Source organism: Ursus arctos, unplaced genomic scaffold, assembly GCF_023065955.2.
Source record: "Ursus arctos isolate Adak ecotype North America unplaced genomic scaffold, UrsArc2.0 scaffold_8, whole genome shotgun sequence".
Lineage (NCBI taxonomy): Eukaryota > Metazoa > Chordata > Mammalia > Carnivora > Ursidae > Ursus > Ursus arctos.
In genome coordinates this window covers 10059461-10073170 of record NW_026623100.1, presented here as the reverse complement: position 1 = coordinate 10073170, position 13710 = coordinate 10059461, and the positions used below count along the sequence as shown (strand labels likewise).

At 37.0% G+C, this 13710-nt stretch overlaps 1 protein-coding gene across 2 annotated transcripts in view; it reads left to right on the top strand.

Moving 5' to 3' along the window:
- The window catches only part of EIF5B (eukaryotic translation initiation factor 5B), an 87517-nt gene that overhangs the window by 60884 nt on the left and 12923 nt on the right, over positions 1-13710 (top strand). For both annotated transcript variants that reach the window (XM_026487839.4, XM_044378699.3), the window contains exons 13-14: positions 2107-2174; positions 2727-2868. In XM_026487839.4, coding sequence (XP_026343624.1) covers positions 2107-2174; positions 2727-2868 — 210 coding nt within the window. The remainder of the gene's footprint in view (positions 1-2106; positions 2175-2726; positions 2869-13710) is intronic.

Sequence of the window (13710 nt, the reverse complement as noted above, 5' to 3'; positions counted from 1 at the left end):
CTTTTACTGTAGAATTCCATGTTGAAAAACTGTTTCCTCCTCCAGCCTCTTTTTCTTCTATCATGTTGATGGTGTTTTCTTTATCACCCTAATATTTTCTACTTTGGAGATATTCAGTTTATTCAAAATAAATAAAGAAAATCACATAAGATTAAGGTAAAGTTTAATGAATCATTATAAAGCAAACACTTTTGTGTCACCTATATTAGGAGATAGAACCTTGGCCCTTACCTCAGGAGACCTGTATTAGGTCCCTTTGCAATCGAGACACTCTTCTACTCAGGAGGAACTTTTAAAATAATCTTTACCTTTTAACGTGTTAGAGGTTGCAAAATGTTGTTATTCCAAGCCCATTGTCCATGTTTATAAAGAGTGCTTTGGTTTTGTTTTACCTTAAATGCACGGATTTAAACATATTTACTGTGTTTTAGTTCATTTATTCTGGTGGTAAGATAGTCTCATTTTCGCCCAGTAATTGACTCCTGAGTCTTTTTAATTCAGGTTTAGTAGTCTTTGGTTGCGTCTTTGTGGTCTGATGTAGCAGGATGTTTTAGGCTCATCTTATACATACTCTGCTCCAGTCTTGGAACTGAGCCTTGTAAAAATTCCCTAGTTCTGTTAACACAGAGCAGGTAAAAAAGGTAAATTTGGAACTAAGAAGTAACAAAACTGATACGTGACACACAGAGCATAAATTATTATATGCTAGTATCTCCCTTTATTCTTTATTTGGTCTTAGTTCTGTATATAGAAAGGGTCTGTGAGTTTGTCTCCAGTTTGTGGGGGGGGGTTTTTTGGGTTGAGATTGTGTTTTATGAAGCTTGTTTTCTGGTTTCTAAGGAAGGAATAAGAGGAATAATAATCTTTGAGTTTTTGAATATTGCCTACCTACTTTGTGGCCTTCACCCTAGAAAGTTAGTTGGCTACATATAAAATCCTTGATTCACATTTTCTTTCCTTAAATATCTTAAAAGTTACTCTCCTTTCTTCCCACATAAAATATTGCCTTTCAAGTTTGATCATAAGCTGGTTTTCATCCTTTCATAAGTAATGTGGCCCTTCTGCATCTTGGGGTTGATTTTTCTGGGTCAGTTTTCCAGTTATGTGGAAATTTTCCAGTTCCATTTCAGTATGTAATTTAAAATCTTTATTTTAGGACAGTTTTCTTGAATTACAGTTTTTCAAATTCATAATTTAAAATTTATCTTGAAGTTGTAATTTATCTGGTATTTCTGTGTGTTAGTCATTGGGGATTTTATAATAGCTCATTTCACCAGTTGCCAGAACTTGAAACTTTTATATGACAATTATAATTGTTTGTATTCCAGACACTGAAGTGGAAATAATTTTGGTGCTCAGTGGATGTTGATTTAAGATCACCAGAATGCAAATATGTTTTACCTTTGAATCATTTTGACCTAGATCAGGAGATAAGATTTTGAAAAATCACTTGAAGATTGACAAAAAGTATAAACAAGTAAAAAAAAATCGTGTGTGTGTGAGAGAGAGAGATTTGTTGGCCAGTGCCACTATTTAGGGTAGAAGAGAATGTCCATATCAGGCATGTTGTAATTTTTTCCCATTCATTGAAGAACTTTTGTCCAGAAAGTCAAGTGTTTATGATGTTATTTAAATAAAGCAGTCTTTCTTTAATATTTTAGGTTGGTGTAGTAAATTTGCTTTAAAACATACTTTGGGATATTTTTCAAGGTTTAGAATAGAATTGCTTTACAGTTGGACCAGATACATTTTTCAAGTAGTCAGAGCCTCTTCTTGCAAGTTACCTTTTTATAGATAATCACTCTCAGACGACTGCTGTCATTTGTTACTTACTGGTAATCTGCTCAAAATTAGAGTACACCGTGGTTTTATGACTTTAACAAAGAGGATGTTTTCTCATTTCATTTTTTCCCCTGCAAACTCCTTTTGATTAATGAAAATATTGGCTTATGTGCTTTGCTGGTTGATCCCCTGACTGTTGTAAAACCAGTGGTGAAAAGGAAGTGGTGATATTCTGTAGTTTTCATGGCCCAATACTTGTTTTTATAAAGAAACTTTCATTGTGTTGGCTTCCTTAAGCTCTCTACTTTTCCCCACCTTTTCTAGTTCGATAGAGAGAACGTAAGAATTCCAGGAATGCTCATTATTGATACTCCGGGGCATGAGTCTTTCAGGTAAGAGCAACTTGCGTTATTTGGCATCAAACAAACTGCTAGAAAACATTAAATCTAAAAGTGCATTGAGTGAGAAAGTCTGATTAGTCAACATTGGGGTAGTATTTTAAGATCTATAGTCCCTGTAACTACCAGTCATCATCTGTGCCTTACTGAATAAGTAAGTAGTAATTTATTTGGATACTTGTTTTTTATAGAGATCTTTTCTACTTTGAAAGACCAAGTCCTAATACGTACTTGGTCTTTTTCCTCTCAAACGCACGATAGGTGGAATTTATCCTGTTGCCTGTTGGCTGTATTCCTTAGTGCAAAAACTTGGCCAATACAGTTCGCAGAAATGCTGGAGTAATTTCTGGAACTAACTTACTCCAGCTGATGTTAGTTCACTTTGTCAGATAAGCATTTGGCAAGTTAAGGGCTAATGGCACTTAAAATTCTAAGGCATGTGCTTCATTTTGTTTTTTTCATTTAGGTTTTACGAAGAAACATTTGTTTAAGTAAAAGAGTAATTTCAAGATTTCTATTTATGCATCTTTTTCCTCTTTTCAACAGTAATCTGAGAAACAGAGGAAGCTCTCTTTGTGATATTGCCATTTTAGTTGTTGATATTATGCATGGGTTGGAGCCCCAGACAATTGAGTCTATTAACCTTCTGAAATCTAAAAAATGTCCCTTCATTGTTGCACTCAATAAGGTAAGCTCCTCTGAAGAATTAATGTGAATACATGTTTCTTAAATTTTTGTGATTAAACAAATGTGTCCTAGTATAACTTTCATATAACAGTATGTACTTATGCTAAATGTATTTTGATAAATATATACACACATGTAACCATCACCGTCAGAATATAGACCATCTCCATATTCCCGAATGCTCACTCAAGTTCTTTTAAAGTAAGCCTACTCCCTTTTTCAACCCAAACACTGATCTGTCACTATAGTTTTGTGTGTTTTATAATTTCATATTAATGGAATTATACAGTGTTTAATCTTTTGAGTCTGGCATTTTCCACTACTCTTGTTATTTTACGTTTATCCATGTTTTGCATATACCGTTGGTTATTCCTTTTCATTGATGAGTGGTATTTCATTATCTGATTAATACCACACTTCGTCCATTTACACACTGAGGAATATTTGGATTAATTCCACTTGAAGTTATTAACAAAGCAGCTGTCAACATCTCACACATCTTTGGGTTGAAATTTCTTTTGATTTACTTTGAATAAATATTTAAGAAGAAAACTGCTGGGTCAAGTTGTATGTATGTGTTCCACTTAATGAGAAAATGACATTTTCCCAAAGAGTTTGTACCGTTTTATATTTTAAGATTTCAGTTCTTTTTTTCTTTCTTTTTTTTTTTTTTTTTTAAAGATTTTATTTATTTATTCGACAGAGATAGAGACAGCCAGCGAGAGAGGGAACACAAGCAGGGGGAGTGGGAGAGGAAGAAGCAGGCTCATAGCGGAGGAGCCTAATGTGGGGCTCGATCCCATAACGCCGGGATCACGCCCTGAGCTGAAGGCAAACGCTTAACGACTGCGCCACCCAGGCACCCCTAAGATTTCACTTCTGCACATTCTTGCCGACATTTGTTCTACTTACTAAACAAATGTTGCAAGTAAGTGTGCAGTACTAGATTATTGTTTAATTTGCATTTCTATGATGACTAGTGGCATCAAAAATCTTTTCATATATTTACTTGCCATGTATCTCTTTAAGTAACTATTTTTAAATTTTTGCTCATCTTTTATCGGACTATTGTCTTACTGTTGAATTTTAAGAGTTCTTTATTGTTGATTGAAGTCTTTTATCAGTTATGTTTATTGCTTGTATGTTCTTGTAGTCAAGGACTTGATTGTTCATTTTCTTGATGTATTTTGAAGAGCAGAAATTTCTAATTTTGGTGAAGTCCAATGTATGAGAAATTTTTTTTTATAACTTGTGTTTCTTATGTTCTCTGTAAGTAATTTTTAACCACCCCAAGGTTCTGAAAATTTTTTTCAGTGTTTCTAGATATTTAACATTTAGATAGGTGGTATTTTTAGTTAATTTTTATGCATAGTATAAGTTAAGGATCAAGGTTCACTTTTGGGGCGCCTGGGTGGCTCAGTCATTAAGCGTCTGCCTTAGGCTCAGGGTGTGATCCCAGAGTCCTGGGATCGAGCCCCGTATTGGGCTCCCTGCTCCACTGAGAGCCTGCTTCTTCCTCTCCCACTCCCCCTGCTTGTGTTCCCTCTCTCACTGGCTCGCTCTCTGTCAAATAAATAAAAATAAAAAATCTTTATATATATAAAAAAAAAAAGTTCACTTTTTTCCACATGAAAATCCGGTTCAAAACCTTTTTGTTGAAAAGATTGTACTTAATTTATTGATTTCTTTTTTATAATGCTATACAGTTGACACAATGTTACATTAGTTTCAGGTGTACCACATAGTGATTGAACTGTATACATTATGCTGTGCTCACGGATGTAGCTATCATCTGTCGCTATACAGTGCTATTACAGTATGCTGTACCTTTTATTCTTGTGATTTATACATTCTATAACTGGAATCCTACATGTCCTCCTTCCCTTCACCCATTTCATCCATGACCCCCCACCCACTTCCCTGCCTCTGGTAACCACCACTTTGTTCTGTTTATGGGTCTGTTTCTACTTGTTTGCTTGTTTTTGCTTTATTTTGTTTTTTTCTTTTTAGATTCCACATATTAGTGAAATCATATGGTATTTGTCTTTCTCTATCATGCTTATTTCACTCAGTGTAATATCCTCTGGGTCTGTCCATGTTGTAAATAACAGGATCTCATTCATTTTTATGACCGAGTAATACTCCGGGATGTATGTGTATGTGTATATGTATGTATGTGTAAACTCCACGTCTTTATCCATTTAACTATCAGTGATCACTTACGTTGCTTTCATAGCTTGGCTATTGTAAATAAATGATGCAATAAACATAGGTGTGCGTCTGTCTCTTTGAATTAGTGTTTTTGCTTTTTTTAGGTAATTACCCAGTAGTGGGATTACTGGATCATAATGGTATTTCTATTTGTGGTTTTTTGAGGAATCACCATACTGTTTTCCACATTGATTGGTTGCACCAATTTACGTTTACGTGAGGATTCCCTTTGCTACATCTCCTCAGCAACATTTGTTATTTATTGTCTTTTTGATACTAGCCACTCTGACCCTGTCATAAGGTGGTGATGTTTCATTGTGGTTTTGTTTCCCTGATGATTAGTGATGTTGAGCATCTTTTCGTGTGTTTGTTGGCCATCTGTATGTCTTTGGAAAAATGTCTATTTAGGTTCTCTGCCCGTTGTTTTATTTGGGTTATTTGTGTTTTGGCATGTTGCATTGTGTATGTTCTTTATATATGTTTGATATTAACTCTTTATTGGATGTGTCCTTGCAAATATCTTCTCTCATTCAGTAGGTTGCGTTTTTGTTTTGTTGATGGTTTCCCTCACTTTACAAAAGGTTTTTATTTTGGTGTAGTCCTAATAATTTATTTTTATTTTTGTTCAGCTTGCCTTAGGAGACATCTATAGAATGATTGATATTGCTATAGCCAATGTCAGAGAAATTACTGCCTATGTTCTCTTCTAGTTTTATGGTTTCAGGTCTTACATTTATGTCTTTAATGCATTTTGAGTTTATTTTGTGTATGGTGTTAGAAAGTGGTTTGGTTTTATTCTTTTTTATTTTTTTAAAGATTTTATTTATTAATTTGACAGAGAGAAACAGCCAGCGAGAGAGGGAACACAAGCAGGGGGAGTGGGAGAGGAAGAAGCAGGCTTCCAGCGGAGGAGCCTGATGTGGGGCTCGATCCCAGAATGCTGGGATCACGCCCTGAGCTGAAGGCAGACGCTTAACGACTGCGCCACCCAGGCGCCCCTGGTTTTATTCTTTTACGTGTAGCTGTCCATGTTTCCCAGCACCATTTATTGAAGAGATTGTCTTTTCCCCATTGTATATTCCTTTCACCTTTGTAATAGATTGACCCTTTAAGCATTGGTTTATTTCTGGGCTCTCTGTTCTGTTCCATTGAACTGTGTCTATTTTTGTGCCAGTACCACTCTGTTTTTATTACTATAGTTTTGTACTATAGCTTGAAATCTGGGATTGTGATAACTCCAGCTTCGTTCTTTTTCTCAAGAATTCTTTAGCTATTTGGGGTCTTTTCTGATTCTATACAAATTTTAGGATTATTTGCTGTAGTTTTGTGAAAATTGCTATTGGTATTTTGGTAGGGATTGCATTGAATCTGTAAATTGCTTTGGGTAGAATGGACATCTTAACAGTATATCTTTCCATTTGTTTGTGTCATCTGCCATTTATCAGTGTTTTAGAGTTTTCAGAGTACAGGTTTTTTTTACCATTTGGATTAAATTTGTTCCTAGGGATTTTATTCTTTCTGGTACAACTGTAAAACGGGATGGTTTTCTTAACTTGCCTTTCTCCTACTTCATTATTAGTGTATAGAAATGTAAGAGATTTTTGTATGTTAGTTTTGTATCCTCCAACTTCACTGAATGCATGCATTCTAATAATTTTTTGGTAGTCTTTTAGGAGTTTCTATATACATTATTCTGTCATGCACTGACAGTGATGGTTTTACCTCTCTCTTACCATTTTGGATGCCTTTTATTTCTTGTCTGATTACTACTGTTGGGACTTCCTATGTTATATTGAATAAAAGTGACAAGATTTGACATTCTTGCCCTGTTCAGTCTTAGAGGAAAAGCTCTCAGTTTTTCACCATTGAGTATGGTGTTAGCTGTGGGTTTGTCATACATGGCCTTTATTATGTGAGGTACGTTCCCTCTAAACCCACTTTGTTGAGTTTGTATCCATGAACGGATATTGGTTTTTGTCAGATGCATGTTCTGAATCTATTGAGATGATCTTAGGACTTCGTCCTTCATTTTGTTAATGTGGTGTATCTCCTTGATTGATTGTGAGTATTGAACCAACTTTGCATCCCTGGAATAAATCCCACTTGGTTGTGGGGACTGATAGTTTTCAGTGTATTGGTGAATTTGGTTTGCTAATGTTTTGTTGAGGATTTTTGCATCTGTGTTCATCAGAGACAGTGGCCTGCAGCTTTTTTTATAGTGTCTTTGTCTTGTTTTGGAATTGGGCTAATAACTTGCATTGTCGAATGTATTTGGAAATTTTCCTTCCTCTTCTGTTTTTTGCAATAGTTGGAGAGGAATAGATATGAACTTTTCTTTAAGTGTTGGGTAGAATTCACCTGTGAAGCCATTTGGCTTCAAAAGTCCTAGACTTTTGTTTGTTGGGACTGTTTTGATTATTGGTTCAATTGTGTTACTGGTAATTAATTGGTCTGTTTGGCTTTTCTGTTTCCTCCTGATTTTGTTTTGGAAGGTTGTATGTTTCTAATGATTTATTTATTCATTTCTTTTAAGTTGTCAAAGTTGTTGGCATATATGTATTTTAAATTTCATTTATTTGAGAGAGTGAGAGCGAGCAAAAGACAGAGCGTACAAATGGGGAGGGACTGAGCAGGGAGCCTGAGGTGGGATCGTGACCTGAGATGCTTAACTGACTGAGCCATGCCCCTGCAATACAATTTTTTTGTAACAGACTCCTAGTCCTTTGTTATTTCTGTGGTGTTGGTTACTTCTGTGGTTTCAGTTACTTCTGTTTCTGATTTTGTCCTCCTTTTTTTCTCAATGAGTCTGGCTAAAGGTTTATTAATTTTGTTTCTTTGCAAAGAATGAGCTCTTGGTTTCATTGATCTTCTTTATTGTTTTTATAGTCTCATTTATTTCTGCTCTAATGTTTGTCATTTCTTTCTTTCTACTAACTTTGGGGTTTTGTTGTTGTTGTTTTTCCCCAGTTCCTTTACGTGTAAGGTTAGATTGTTTGAGATTGTTCTTTCTTGAGATAGGCCTGTGTTGCTGTGAATTTTCCTCTTATTACTGCTTTCGCTGTATCACAAAGATTTTGGACTGTTGTGTTTTCATTTTCATTTGAGTTCTTCATTGACCTCATGGTTTTTCACTACCATGTTGTTCAGCCTTCACACGTTTTTTTTTTCCAGTTTTTCTCTTGTAATTGATTTATATTTTTATTACTGTTTTGGTTGGGAAGGATTGATATGATTTCAATCTTAAGTTTATTGCAACTTGTTTCATGGCCTGACGTGATCTTCCCTGAAAAGTGTTCATGTGCACTTGAAAAGCATGTATTCCTTTGTTGCTGCACAGGATATACTTGACGTGTCCGTTAAGTCCGTTTGGTTGGATGTGTCATTTGATTACACTCTTCCTTTATTTCGTACCTGGACAATCTATCCAGAGAGGTAAAGGGGGTATTAAAGCCACCTATTGTTCTTGTATTACTTGCAGTTTCTCCCTTTATGTTTGTTAATAATTGCTTATGTCTTTAGGTGCTCCAGCTTTAGGTACTAAATACAGTTGTGGATCTTCTTGTCGGATTGATTTCTTTATTATTATGTAGTGCCTTTCTTTGTCTCTTGTAATCGTCTTTGTTTTAAAATCTCTTTTGTCTGATACAAGCATTGCTGCGTGGCTTTTTTCTTTCCACTTTTGTTCCCATCGAATAGCTTTTTCTGTCCCTTCTGTTTCATTGTGTGTGTGTTTAGGGCTGAAGTGAGTTTCTTGTAGGCAGCATATAAATGGGTTCTATTTTCTTAACCATTCTGTCACCCTTTGTTTTTTGAATGGTGCACTCAGACCATTAAAATTTAAAGTAATTATTAATAGGTATGTACTTATTTCCATTTTGTCAATTCCCTTCTGGTTGTTTTTGTAGTTCTCTTTTCCTTTCTTCTCTTGCTCTCTTTTTTGTGATTAACGGTTTTCTTTAGTGTCATCATTGGATTTCTTTTGTGTGTCTCTTACCACGAGGTTCATTTGTAACATCCAGAGTATATAGCAGTGTATATTAATTTGGTGGTCACTCACCTTTGAACATAGTCTAAAAAAACGTCATTTTTATTTACCTCCTCCACGCTTTAAATATATGTTATTATGTTTTGCATCTTTTTATTTTGTGAGTCCTTTTCCTTTCATAATTTTGTTCTTTTATGGCCTTTTTCACTTACAGCAGTCTCTGATATTTCTTGTAAGGCCGGTGTAAGTGGTGAAGAACTCTTTTAACTTTTGTTTGGGAAACTCTTGCTCTGTCCTTCAATTCTGAAAAATCTTGCTGGGTATAGTGTATATGGTTGTAGTATTTTTCCACTCCTTTGTGGCTTGCACGTTTCTGCTGAAAAATCAGCTGATAGTAGCCTTATAAGGTTTCCTTTGCATATAACTAGTTGCTGCTTTTGCTGCTTTTAAAATTCCGTCTTTATCTTTCATCTTTGGTATTTTAACTATGTCTCATGATACGGACCTCCTTGGGTTCATCTTGTTTGGAGCTTTCTGGGCTTTCCGAACCTGGACATCTGTTTCCTTCCCAAGCTAAGGAAGTTTTCAGCTATTACTTCCTGAAATAAGTTTTCTGCCCCTTTCTCTCTGTTTTCTCCTTATGGGACCTTTATAAAGAGAATGTTTCTTTGCTTGATGTTATCTAAGAGTTCCCTTAATCTATCCTCATTTTTTAATTCTTTTTTTTTTCTGTTCAGCTTTGGTGCTTTCCATTTCCCTGTTTTCTAGATCACTGATCCCTTCTTATGCACCCTTAAATCTGTTGAGTACCTCTCATATATTTTTCCTTTCAGTTATTGTATTCTTCAGCTCTGGTTGGTTCTTTCTTATGTTTTCTATGTGTTTCTTGAAGTTCTCCCTGAGTTCATTTGTGGTTCTCTCCAGTGCAGTGAGCATCTTCCTTACTGTTACTTTGAACTTTTTATCAGGCATATTGCTTGCCTCCATTGCATTTAATTCTTTATGTGAGGTTTTGTCTTGGTCTTTTGTTTGGAGTATATTCTTCTGTCATTTCATTTTGATTTCTTCCTCTATTTATATGAATTAGGTGGAACAGCTGTTTCTCCTTAACGAGAGGGAGTGATGTTGTTTATGGGTTCCTGTGTAGAATGTGCTTGGTGAGTTTGGGTGGCTGGCTGGAGCTGTGCTGTTTGTGGGTGTGGGTCTTGGCACACTCCATGCTGGGGCCACCCTCGTATGATAATCAGAACTGAAATAGGTTCAAGCTGGGTGTTTCTGGGGGCTGTCTTTGCAGAGGGCACCCTAGCATCACAGAGCTGAAGTGGGGGTAAGCCAGGGGACTTAAGGGGTCTCCTTGCAGGGAGCACTCCGATGGGACAGCTGAAACTGAATGGGCACAGGCTGGGGCGGTCCTATACTGAAGGCACGCTGGGAGTACAGCTGAACCTGAAGTAGATGCAAGCTAGGGGTCCTGAGGCTCTCCATGTGGGGGCGCCCTGGTGGGGGTGAAGCCAACGTGGGTGTGGGCAGGGGTATCCTGGCAAGGCAGCTGGAACCAAGGTGGGTGCAGGCTGGGGGTGCCTGGGGCACTGTGCAGCAAGTTGTCTGGAGCCGTAGTGGGGTGGGCCTGGAATGTTCTAGGGTGCTTTGTGTTTGTGTCACCTTGACGAGACAGCTGGACCTGTAGTGAGGGCTGGCAGGCACGTCCTGTTAGGCATCACACTGGAGCCACCCTGATGGGATGGCTTGGGCTGGTGTGGGCTAGGGACTCAGGGCTCACTGAGGTGGTAGGCCAGCCAGAGTGCCTGGACCTTGCCCCTGTTTGTGCTCAGAGAGGAGGGGAATGTGAACTGAGGTACAAGCTCCTCTTGACAGTACCTGGAGAGAGTTTCAGCAGTTCATCTGCTGTTAGGCAGGGTTCTAGAACTGGTTTCTTTACGTTCTAGTTGTCCTTTCAAACCGCAGCTTTTTTTCTGTGCCCCAGGGCGGACTAATCTGCTCGCAGTCCGTCAGCACTGTCCGTGTGGACAGCAGTTTGCCGTGCTGGGAAAGGGGTTTCTCTTTGTTTGTGTCTTCCTCTCTTGCCATTCTCTGTGCGGTCTTTGTTGTGCAGAGCTGTTTAGTCAGCTCTTAGTTCCTCTTCCAGACCAGTGCTCTGAACAGCTGTAGAGCCGGTGTGTCCGCGGAGGGGGTGAGTTAGCTCAGTGTCTTCCTGTATCTTGCCATCTTGAACCAGGAGTTCTCCGTTGAATTACTTTTGAGTCTTTGTTGAAAATTAATTAAGCCATATATATATGTATGTCCCTTTTTGGTGTCTATCTTTTCTTCCATTGACCTGTATATCTATCCTTAGGCCTCTACTACCCTTTCTTGATTATTATAGTTTTATAGTAATGTCTTGAAAGCAGGTGGTGGTCATTTCTTTAACTTTTTGTTTCTCAAAACTGTTTTGGTTATTTTAGGGTCCTTGAATTTTCATATAAAGTTTAGAATCTGCCTCTTTAGTTTTTACAAAAAGCCTTCTGGAATTTTTATTGTAATTGTATTTAATCTGTAGATAAATTCTGTAAGAGTTGACATTTTACCAAAATTGAGTCTTCTGATAAGTGAACATGATATCTCTACGTTTACTTAGTTCTTTATTTTCTCTTAGTGATATTTTGTAGTTTCACTGTCCATGTGTTAGACATATTTTTCTAAATTTATCCATAGTACTTCATGGTTTGGGTGCTATTGTAAACATTTTAAAAATTCAGATTTCTAATTTTAATTTCATAAAGACATATAGTTGATTTTTATGTATTCATTTTTAATCTTGTGATCTCATTAAATTAACTTAGTAGGCCTAGTAGCTTATGTTGTAGATCATGTGGGATTTTCCATCTACATGATTATACTGTCTTCACACAGCTGTTTTACTTTCACGAGTGTGCTCTGTAAATTTTCTTCTTCCTTGCTATACTGACTAGATGTTCTAGAACAATGTTGAATAAAAGTAAGGACAGACGCCTTGCTTTCTGCCCCATCTTAGGGGAAGTAGTTGGTCTTTCACCGTCACATATGATGGCGGTCATAGGTTGCTTAAAGCATTATTTGTGGTTGTTTGTTTTTTAAGTCAGGAGTTGTTGATTTCTATCAGACGGCTGTTCCACATCTCTTGAAATACTTATGTGGCTTTTCCTCTTTATTCTGTAAGATGAACTAATGTTGATATTTTGAGGGGACTTTACTTTTCATTAAGACTTTATTTTTTTTCTTTTTTAGAGCCATTTAAGATTTACAGCAATACTGAAGGGAAGGTACAGAGATTTCCCACATACCCCTGTCTCCCCCATGCAGTCTCCGCCATTATCAGCACCTTCCCTCTCACACCAGAGTGGTGTATTTGTTATAACTGATGAACTTACGTTGACTTACCGTCACCCAAAGTCCATGGCTTACTTCTTGGTGTTGTACATTCTGTGGATTTGGACAAACATTTGGACGTGTATCCATCATTTTGGTACCGTAGAGTATTTTCACTGCCTTGAAAATATTTTTGCTGTGCTCGTTTGTTCCCCCACCTCTCAATTCCTAGCAAAAAAGTCCCTGATCTTTTTACTGTCTACATAGTTTGGCTTTTCCAGAGTGTCATATAGTTGGAATTATACAGTATTCTATAGTAAGCTTTATCAGATCACCTTCTTTCACTTAAAAATAGGAATTAAAGTTTCCTCCATCTGTTTTCATGGCTTCATGGCTCATTTTTTACTCGTAGCTCAGTATTCATTTTGTTTAATAACTCCATTGTCTGGATGCACTACGGTTTATTCATTCATCCATTGGAAGGCATCTTGGTTGCTTGCAAGTTTGGCAGTTACGAGTGAAGCTTCTTTCAACCTCCACGTGCAGGTTTGTGTGTGGAGATATGTCTTTTTCTCCTCTGGGTGAATACCAAGGAGTGTGATGGTGGATTGTATGGTAACAGTGTTTAGTTTTGGAAGAAACGGCCAAACTCTTCTCAAGTGGTTGTAAGTTTGCACCAGCAGTGAATGAGAATTCTTGTTGCTCTGCATCTTGACCAGCATTTGGTATTGTGTTCTGGATTTTGGCCATTCTAATAGGTATGAGGTAGTATTTCGTTGTTTTAATGTGTGTATTCTTAAGATGTTCTCTAAGATATGGAACATCTTTTCACGTGCAAATTATTTGCCGTTTCTGAGGTGTCAAATTCATTGGGCCATTTTTAATTCGGCCAATTTTTGAATTTTAGGAGTTCTTAATATGTTTTGGATACAAGTTCATCATCAGATGTCTTTTGCACAAGTTTTCTCCCAGTCTGGCTTCTTATTTCACTCTCTAGACTCACTCTGTATTTCATAGAAGTTTTTAATTTTAATGAAGTTCAGCTTATTAGATTCTTTCTTTCATAGATCTTGCCTTGATGTGGTATCTGAACAGTCCTCACCACAGCCAAGGTCATCACATTTTCTCCTGTTTTCTTCTAGGAGTTTTAGAGTTTAGTATGTTACATTTAGGTCTGTGATTATTCCGAGTTAATTTTTGCAACATGGTGGGCCTGTATTGTGTCTGGATTCAGCTTTTTTGCATGTGGATGTTCAGTTGTTTCAGCACTATTTGTTGATTACTGTTGAATTTTTAAATGTT